Source organism: Microplitis demolitor, chromosome 5 (assembly GCF_026212275.2).
Source record: "Microplitis demolitor isolate Queensland-Clemson2020A chromosome 5, iyMicDemo2.1a, whole genome shotgun sequence".
Lineage (NCBI taxonomy): Eukaryota > Metazoa > Arthropoda > Insecta > Hymenoptera > Braconidae > Microplitis > Microplitis demolitor.
In genome coordinates this window covers 195076-205191 of record NC_068549.1, presented here as the reverse complement: position 1 = coordinate 205191, position 10116 = coordinate 195076, and the positions used below count along the sequence as shown (strand labels likewise).

General features: G+C 27.4%; 2 protein-coding genes across 3 annotated transcripts; one reads left to right on the top strand and one right to left on the bottom strand.

Moving 5' to 3' along the window:
• Positions 1–969: 969 nt before the first annotated feature.
• On the bottom strand, positions 970–6856 carry LOC103575276 (lipopolysaccharide-induced tumor necrosis factor-alpha factor homolog). 2 transcript variants are annotated; one of them, XM_008554997.3, is made up of 4 exons: positions 6770–6856; positions 3670–3885; positions 1955–2216; positions 970–1856 (listed from the first exon to the last, which is right to left on the bottom strand). In XM_008554997.3, the coding sequence occupies exons 2-4, from the start codon at positions 3881–3883 to the stop codon at positions 1718–1720; spliced, it is 615 nt and encodes a 204-aa protein (XP_008553219.1). In that variant the 5' UTR covers positions 3884–3885; positions 6770–6856; the 3' UTR covers positions 970–1717. The 2 variants fall into 2 exon arrangements, with proteins under 2 accessions (XP_008553219.1, XP_008553218.1); XM_008554996.2 differs by lacking the exon at positions 6770–6856 and adding an exon at positions 5778–6621.
• Positions 6857–6901: 45 nt separating this feature from the next.
• On the top strand, positions 6902–9943 carry LOC103575277 (kinesin-like protein costa). Its single transcript, XM_053739508.1, has 2 exons — positions 6902–6991; positions 7170–9943. The coding sequence occupies exon 2, from the start codon at positions 7215–7217 to the stop codon at positions 9738–9740; it is 2526 nt and encodes an 841-aa protein (XP_053595483.1). The 5' UTR covers positions 6902–6991; positions 7170–7214; the 3' UTR covers positions 9741–9943.
• The last annotated feature ends 173 nt before the right edge of the window (positions 9944–10116 follow it).

Sequence of the window (10116 nt, the reverse complement as noted above, 5' to 3'; positions counted from 1 at the left end):
ACTCAATGGATTTAAAAATAAATTTTATTATTATTTAAACATGTAATTTTTTAGAATTACAAATTCATAACTTTGGTTTTTTACAATTAATATAATCCAAATTAATCTGGTTAACAAGTAACTTATAAATAATATAGAGCTATTCTTTAAAAAAAGAAAAAAATTTATGCGCTGTCAATATTAGACGTCAATAAAATAATCAAACTTAATTAATGATTCATCATATTTACTTGATTATTTTAATTACGTATAATTTCTTTTTTTAATTATTTTTATATATCGATATAATTAAATAAAAAATAAGTATACAAGATATTTATTATGTAAGATAGCTATTAAGACAATTAATTAGTTAGTAATGATATTAATTATAGATAAGCCGTTTTATAGTCTCTTTAATAATTAAAATAATAATAATCATAAGTATTGTAATGAGCTTTTTGACTTTTTAATTGTGATAAATTATTATTATCATTATTGTTATTATAATGTTCAATATAATTGTAATACAATCAATATATATGGGATTTATAAAAGCCAATAATTTTAAAATAATAGTTAGATGTATTTGTTAATGATACGAGTAATTAATAAAAGCGTCTTTTCATTAAAAATATACACGAACCTTCATTTATATATATATATATACATATATATATATTTTTTTTATTTGTTTAAACATGATACTATGTGAAAAAATAATTTAAAAAGGTAAAACAAGACAGCCTTGACTGTAAAAAAAAATATCCTTTTTCTAATTGAAATGCGTTTGCAGTTTTAGAATTTTTTTTTTAACAAATAAAACGTTCTACGACTTAATATATGTACATCAATCATAAATGTGAATAAATTATAATTAATTTGTTTTTCCAAACAAAAAATTGCTAATTAGGTATAATTTAATTCTAGATGATATGTTTTCGTTTGTATTTGTGATTATTATTAAATTAGCTAATAAATTAAATTTGATAAAATATTTTAGTTCTTTTAGAAAAATAACTAATTTCTTGGTAATCAATTTAAAAAAATAATAATAATAATGTTTTATTAATTCTATAAAATTAAACTTTCTGTGTATACAAATAATTATTTTCATTTAATTATGTAATAAAAGACAAAAAAAAATAATGTATGTAATAATACGCAATTGATACGACAACATTTAATGTATATGTAAATTTTTAATTACTAATATATTTCTTACGATGGCTATTAAATTTTAATAATGATAATGGGGATACTGCTACGTGATTATATTGAGTTTGTACAAATGATAATACAAAACAAAAATTAAAATTATTGGAATCGATTGTTAAAAAAAAAAAATAAGTTAACTTACAGTCACATGAAAATACTCTAAATTTATTATCATTGGAATAGAAGCATCGTAATTGTGGACAAAAATATATCTATTGATTAAAATTATTATTATTATAATTATATTTTTTCTCTTTCTTAAATTGCATTACACCTTTCAAGTAAAGCGTTTATCTCATGTCACGGTCATAGTAACTCTAGCAAAGACATATAATTTATTTAAACATCGTTGATTTAATTATCAAACGACGGAGTTTAGATTTTTTTTTTTTTTTTTTTTTTTTTTTTTTTTTTTTTTTAACAAAAATAAAACATTTGAATTAATTAGATTTTTTTTTAGCACAGTAATTAAAGTTTTAGACGAAGATATATTTATACTTAATAGTAAATAATATTATTTTTAAACCCTGACTGCCATTAATCGTCTTGACGGTTCAAAACCCTTCCACGTGCCGATATAAATTTTACATCGTGGACAAAAATGATGTACTGTCATGAAATAATTTGTACAGTACGGCAAACATGAGCATAAGCAACATCTGTGAAAAAAAATTATCATTTTTAGTTGATACATATATTTATTATATCGAAAAAAAAAAAAAATTAATAATATATTTGATGAATTATTTAGTCTTACCCAAGAATACAGAGAATAAGACAGCATATGTGAGCCATAGGTTGATGATCAGATACTGTTGATGTTTTAATATCAGTCAGACAAGAAGGACACTGCATTTTAATAGGACTGGATGATAATGTGTAAGTCCCAGTTGGACGAACCATTCGAATCTCAGATGTTATTGGATACGATGGAGGTAAACTCCGTGGAGGCTGATAATCATAAGGACCTGGCCCATCAACATGACTTGGTTGTGGTATTTGAACAGTCGGTTGTATATCTGTCGTAACATATTTTTATGAGCATGTTGACGATTTTGATTAACTTATTAATTATTTTTTTAGAAATATAATGCAATATATAACTGATGAATTTAGGAGAAAAATTTATATTATTTGGAATAAAAAATATTATACATTTGATTTATTATAAATTTGAAGGTGGGAAAAAAATTTTTTATAATAAAAATAACAAAAATCTATAACCAAATAATTTATTTTATATTGAGGAGTATCGAGACGTGTATTGCTTGGAATTGCATTGCCTGACGAATAGAAGAATGAAGGCGAAAAGTTCAATATCAGTGCCCAGAGAGATAACTCTCGTATCATTGATACCATACGTCACTCGTACGGTGACATGAAAAAAGTTTAAATAAAAATATAAATAAACTCCAAACAGTGTCAGAGATTTACGAATGCAACAACTCTCGAGTTCCCAACGGTACCATTTTTTATTTACCTCAATGCATATATATATATTCAGTCAGATATTTTTAATTCAAACTAAAAAATCTCGGTTTACCCGTAAAATAATTTTCTTTTTGTTTTATAAAAAAGATAATAGTTTTTTATAAATTAAAATTCTACTATTTCAATAAAAATTTTCAACATTTTATGGGTAATTATGTGGTTAAATATGTATTTTAAAATGAGGACAGAACACGGACATGATGTTTAAGTGATTGATGAAAGTTTGTAATTTAAATAATGAAGGATAAGGATATACTTACCGTGGAACGTCAGGATAAGGACAAATTTGTCAGGATAAAAATTAATTTACTTTAATTATTATCTCTCTTCTATCTTCTAATAAATTTAAAAATTTATTTTATTTTTCAATTGCAAATTATCACTTAATTTTTATGGATTTAGGAAATAACGAAATTATTGTTATAAACAATTGAATGATGACCAGAAAAAAAAAATTATTCATCGATGAAAATTAAATTTATGAGTAATAAAAGATTCTAAACGAGTATTCGGGAAAATAAAATGTTTTAAAAATCTTGAAAGTACATTTATCATCGCGCGTTGCTGCGTGGAAAGACGGAAAATGGTGATTAGCATAAATTTGTATAATTTTCGCATTAATATAAGCATCTGTAGGATTAGTAGCAGTGTACAGAGTATTAATTTATAACAATGAGATATCAAAAATAGAATATCATAAGAGTGTATGTATATTTATATACATAATGCAGCGCTCTGCAGATGACACTGAGTGGTTATAGATTATATAGTAAAGTTTAATAATTTATTTGTCAATGACGTGAATTAGGTCAAGATAAAACAATAAACCATTAACGATAACTAATAATTCATCAAAAAATAATTAAATCCTCTTTTAATAAAATAAATTAACCCGATAATTTTTTGATTATATTAGGTAGCGTGTTACTTGTTCACGAAAATAAAATAAATAATGTTTAAGATAAGATAAATATGACTTACAGGAGCTGTTTAAAGGTACGCGGGAATCTCCGGGATACGGCAAGACATTTATAGATCCTATTTGAGGATTTGGCATGGTGATTGATTGTGCCATAGCTTCCTCATATGACGGTGGAAGTGGTGGTGGAGGTGCTGATGCTCCAATTCCTGAATCTGAACAACCTGGTGCTGCTGGACCAGGCATTGACGACATGCTCGCTTGATTTTTTTCCATATCTGTCAAATAATATTTATATTTATATTATCTGATACTGGTGACAGTCATAAGTTCATTTTTCTTAACTTTAAGTGAGAAAGGTCACTGTAATATTTAATTGTATCGCATAATACATTGATCCAAAATAAACATAGATAAGTAAATAAATAATAATGATAACTGTAATGTTGCCTTGAAATTTTAATTATTATTCAACGAGTAACTGTATGATAGTTATTTTTTTTTTTTTTTTTAATACTTAAAATTATTGGCAATCAACATTATTTATATTAGTGTCATCTGTCATCGCATTTCTGTCTCAATGTTTTAGAGTCAATTGGAAAATCACAGCCTAAGTGTTATCACTTATATATATATTTATATTGATGATAAAATATATATCTCAGTCACTCATAAATTTTAACCAGAAAATATATTAACTGATATCCTTTCGATCTTTATACATTAATGCATACAAATACACATAATTTATTCATTCTCTTAAGCTTTATTAACATAAAGATATATAAACAAGTTGTAGATATAATTGTAAAAATAATTATTTGCTGTTTAATGTCAATTACAGATCGTAGGTCATGTTTTCATACTACTGTTGTTATTATTTAATTTTTTTTTTTTTTTTTTTTTTTTTTTTTTTTTTTTTTTTCAATTCTAGTCAAAATAAATGATGTTTTATTTTCAATTTATTTATATATGAAAATAATTTTCAAAAAAATGAAATTAAAAATTTTTTAATTTTTAAGTATTTTGTAATGACGGAGTAAGTACACAAAAGTATAAAAACATTAAGTATGAGTAAAGAAAGCATGAAACTTTTTATCTGTTGAATAATAAATTTACTGCGGAAATAAATAATATCTATTAAATTATAAATGAATTCAACAGAAACTGCCTCAGTGTTAACTTTAATAATTTATACCATCAGTATGTACTTTTATTTTCAATAGCTTAATATACATTAACACATAAAAAACCTTGCGTCATGTCCTTGCACGCAAGTAGAAAGCCAGTCAGATTGTTATATAATTATTATATTTTATTTTATTTACATTAAATTCTGTTATATATTATACCGATTAAAACCATATATTTATTTTATTTATTAATAATATTCACAATTTAAAAAAGATTAAATTTTTAAATTTTATGCCTGATAATAATTAATAAACTGTGAATAATAAAAAATGATGATATTGATAAATGAAAATAATTAATCTCTCTAACAATTACAATTACTCGGAAGATTAAATATTGTGATATAACTATTATGATTATAAATAAAATGAAAAGTTAACATAACAGTTATTATTTACGGTGCACACTTTCGAACCGCTATAATAATATATTAGATATATATTTATTTTTATAAAAAAAAAAAACAACAGGAGTTTAATTAATAATGTCAGTGTAATTTTTAAGTTTTTATAAAGTTATAATATAAAAGTTTTTTATTAATTACAAATAAATTTTTTTTCGAATTATTTTTGTTTATAAAACATGTATGACAAAAATATATTGATGAGTAATTTAAAAAATAACTTTCTCTTTATTTTAAAACCCACATTTTGCATAATATTTTTAGCTGTAGAAAGGAAATTGCGGTAAAATTTTTTATTTTAGTTTTAAATTAAATTTAAGGAATTATTTAAATGAAAAATTAATAAATATTAATATTTCATCATTGTTATTAAAATAAGGTATATATATATATATATATATATATATATATAGATGTGGAATCAACCATCTTTCTCATCTTATTCTTTTATTGATTACTTCCTACGAATAACTTAAAAAAAAAAAATATTTATGGGGATACTTATAAAATTTAAAATATTCATGCAATATAAATAAAAAAAAAATAAAGAAAGTGATAAATAATAATTATTACCTTGTTGTTTATGTAAATAATAAAAATAATAATACAGCAAAAACAATAGTCGTGACAGTAAAACTTGGAGCACTGACAAGTGGCGGTTATAAAATTACACTTGTCAATAAATAAATAACAAAGTAAACAATAAAATAAAGAGTACGGAAGTTTAATTAAGTAGTTACATCACTATTAAGGTGAACCGATGGTATTAAAAATAATAAAAAAGGAAATGAAGGAACGGGTGAAAGCGCGATCGCGACGATGAGACGTTACACCTTACACGTTATACGTTCAATAAGGTCAACAATCACTTAAATATTTAAGTAACAACAAAAAATTAGTCCTCATGACACCATTAGTTTCGAATAATTGAAAGCTGAAATTCAGTCAATTTAAATAATAAATTATCCCTATGAAATCCGTTTAGTCGATTGAATTTTTATTTTTTTGGCGGGAACAAGTCGCCATATTGTCTAATAGATAATTTTTATCACCGTAAAAGTAAACCGAAAAAAAATTAATGATTTATTTTTTTTTACTGTCAAATTGGGTTTATTTGTACACACACGTCTTAACACAATCGATCCACGTGCACAACTGAGCAAGACCACGGAACGTATGTTATTTACATACACCAAAAACGCGGGAATTCACAGATTATATGTTTATTTAAAATTTACTTTTCACTTCACAGAAAACACTAAGCATTTAAAACTTATCACCATTCACTATTCGTTATCAATAAAAACTCATAACGACTCGACAATTAAAAACTTTAAATTTAAATAATTATTTATTTTCTACGATAACTAGAAATTATTTAAACAATAAAATCGATTGGAACGCGAAATTTGTCGCAATAATGAAGACGCGAGCCGACTGACGAGGCGCTGAACGCTCAAGCGACTGCGCAAAACATTCAAAGCGCCATCTGCAGCGACGCCGCGCGCTTATAAATCGGGAGAAAAATAAAACAAAAATTCAAATTTTAAATAAGTAAAATCTACCTTATCGACATAATTTTTTATCTTCTGCAAGTAATTTTTGATAAAAAATTCCAGTAGATGTCCAGAGACAGACTCCAGGATCCATAGAGATGCTGATCTTGACCATCTGAATTTTGAGTGCAAGTCTATTGAAAATTTTCAAGTTATTATTATGAAGAAAAACTTATTTTTTAAACACGGATAATAAATAAATCTTATCACTAAATGTAATAATCAATCCAGGTAAATTATATAATAATTATTTGAATTAAAATTTACTTATTGTTATAACACAAGCTTCAACTTGTATTTATTTTTTTTTTTTTTTTTTTTTTTTAATTTCGGATCTCGAGAAAAAAATTGACATTTGACATTTAAATTTATTTCATTTTAAAATACTGAGTAATATTATTTTTCGTAGATTGATTTAAATAGTAAAGTTGAAAAAAAAATAAAAAAAACAACAATGATGCATTACGGATCATGGATAACTCCTCAACAAGTGATGGACAATCGTTACTACTCATCCTCATTTGTCGAAGAGCCCTACCGCTCGCGAAGTGACCCCCGGGACGAAGACAGCGAGCAAACTGGAGACGAGACCCACGAAACAATAACAACAGCCACCTCCGAGGATCGAAGCCCCAGCGCAGACATATTTCGGCTGGAATTCGCTGCAACTCAGCGTCTTAAACTAGTGTCCAATGCAGAAGGTCTTTTCAACCGTCTGGTTGCAAGCAATATTCTCCCCCACAATGAGCAGGACCAGATAGAGCAGTGGCTCTGCATGAAGCAAGAGTACGAGGAGTGCATCACCAGTGACGAGACCGCAAGTACTCCTGGTTACGGTGAAAACACTCGTCGGTCACTGGAACGTATCGAGGAAGTTACTGAAACTGATGACAAGACTGATGAATCAAATCCTCAGCGTATTTCTTCGGATACTTCAGTGTCCGATGTTGATGATGATGATGATGATGATGATGATGATGATGATGATGATGATGATGATGATGATGATGATGATGATGATGATGATGATGATGAAAATGATGAAGAAAATGAAGATGATGAAAGTAATATTAATTCAGAAAATCCAGACTTTTTAGAAAAACTCGACGAGTGTATGAATAAATTTAAACAAGAAACAGATTATATTATTGATAATATTAATGATGAATATATTGACAAAAGTTTGCCGATAATTGCTGGACATTTATCAACAAATAATAATAATAATAATAATAATAATAATAATAACAATAATTATAATATTAATACTAGTAGTGATGATAATTATAAAATAATAAAACCAATACCAATAAGAAATAGATCGGTACGGAGGAATTCAATGCTACCGGGTTCAGATATGTGTAATGATATTGTCGCATTTACGACGGGTTTAAAACTTCCAACGTGTTGTCAAGAGCAATCAGCTGGTGAATGTGTTACTGATAACTCACCGGACATTTTGGTCGATGCATTGAAGAGCAATGATATACTCGAACCGATAAAAACTCTCAAGACGCTGACGATGAACAATGAAGTTAAACAGACTCAGGTTAAAATTATAAAAGAGGAACTAGACGACGCGCACAAACGTATTGAAGAGCTACAGAAGACTATAAAGATTAAGGAAGAATTTATTGGGGATATGATTAAAAATTCCGAGACACGGAGACAAAAAGTTGAGCGAAAAAAATTTAAAGTTAAAAGAGAACTAAGTTCACGCTCTTGGACTACTGATAAGTCAATGTCTTTGTTGAGGGATGAAAAATGCCATCGAGACATTGAGTTGTGTAAGAATATCGCAATACACTATGAGCAGAGGCTTATGGACATCGAGAGGATAAGACAGATTGCTGGAGATTCGGCAAAGAAAGTGTTGGAGTTAGAAATGTCGCTAAATTATTCAAAAATGCAGATGGAAAAGCTCCAGTGGCAGCTGAAAAATGAGGAGGATAGAAAAAATCAGTTGGAGAATGAACTTGCTGAAGATCAGAAGAAAATTAAAGAGCTGGAGGAAAAGTATAATTTAACAGAGTCTAAGCTACAGGAATTGAAGAGCGAGTCGGAAGACGAGCGAGCAAACTCGAGGATGAGGATTGAACAGAAGGTTTTGATTAATTCGAGACTGTCACAGTTAGAATATTTCAAGGACAAGTCTTTGGACTTGGAGAAGGCTGAGGATTTAAAAAAAGCTGCAGACAGCAATGGGGTCCAGAAGCTAAGGGACGCGATCGAGGAACTGCGGATACATAAAGATAGTTTAGAGAGCCAGAAATTTGATTTGATGACCAAGATGCAGGAGGGAAAACTCACTGAAGACGAAGAGAGAAAACGACTGGAATGTAATGAAGCTATTGAAATGATTGATACAATGATTGAAAATAAAAATTCACTCATCTGTAAGCTTATGAAACTAGGAGTCAATAGTTTAAATAATAACTCAAGCAATCCCGAGGAATCTAGAATCAGCACTGAGAAGATGATGATCGATAGACATCTGTCGAGATTGAGTGATCGGGAAATGAGGGAGTTGTTTTATGTTTACTTTAAAAAAGTTATTGACTTGAAGGAAAGCTCGAGAACGCTTGATATACAAAATGCTATTTACGAAGCAGATCTTCAGAAAATGAAGCGGCAGATTCGTACGCTGATGAACGCGCTCAAAGACAGGCAGTATGATCATAACCAGACAATCGTCATGTCTGGTAAAGGAGACCAGGAAAAGCTCCAGCTCGTTTTAAGGGACTTTGCCAACGAGGCTGACGATTTGGAGTTGGAGATGGAGAGACTCAGAAGAGAAAACAAGAGTCTCAGAAGGAAAGTTGGAGAGCTCAAGACCGCGAGAATCACTGGCCTCAGTCCCAGCAAGTACACTAAGCAAGGCTATAGAGAATTCAACCCAATTGAAGAGAAAACAAAGGTCACCCGAGAAAAGAATAGAATTATCATTCAGAAAACTCATTGTGACAAAAAGAAAAAGTAGGTTTTATTGTCTAAGTACTGGATTTAATTCAAAGGGTGTAAGTCATTATTATTTTTTATTTTTTTCAAAAAAAATCTAGTGATCAATAGAAATAATACTTTTTTTATACAAAAAATTATTTTTTTTCTTTAAAATTCAATTTATTTGTTTTCCAAAATTTTTATATATTAGGATATTGATTTTTTTTATTTATTAACGTCAAAAAAAAAAAAAAAAAAAAAAATTAGGAATGATCTTAAACCGACATCTAAATAAGTGATTGAAAAAGAAAAAAAAAATTGATCAAAAAATGTAAACCAGTGTTCGTATGTTCAGTATTCATAATCAAACCATTTAAATATAAAATAATAATAAATTGTGAAAATTTAATAACTTG

Excerpts from the sequence above, each read along its gene's own strand:
- LOC103575276 (XM_008554997.3), bottom strand. The coding sequence starts at position 3,883 with ATGGAAAAAAATCAAGCGAGCATGTCGTCAATGCCTGGTCCAGCAGCA. Across the intron at positions 2,217-3,669 it reads CGTACCTTTAAACAGCTCCT|ATATACAACCGACTGTTCAA; the intron begins GTAAGTCATATT and ends ATGTTACGACAG. Across the intron at positions 1,857-1,954 it reads CTTATTCTCTGTATTCTTGG|ATGTTGCTTATGCTCATGTT; the intron begins GTAAGACTAAAT and ends TTTTTTTCACAG.
- LOC103575277 (XM_053739508.1), top strand. The coding sequence starts at position 7,215 with ATGATGCATTACGGATCATGGATAACTCCTCAACAAGTGATGGACAAT.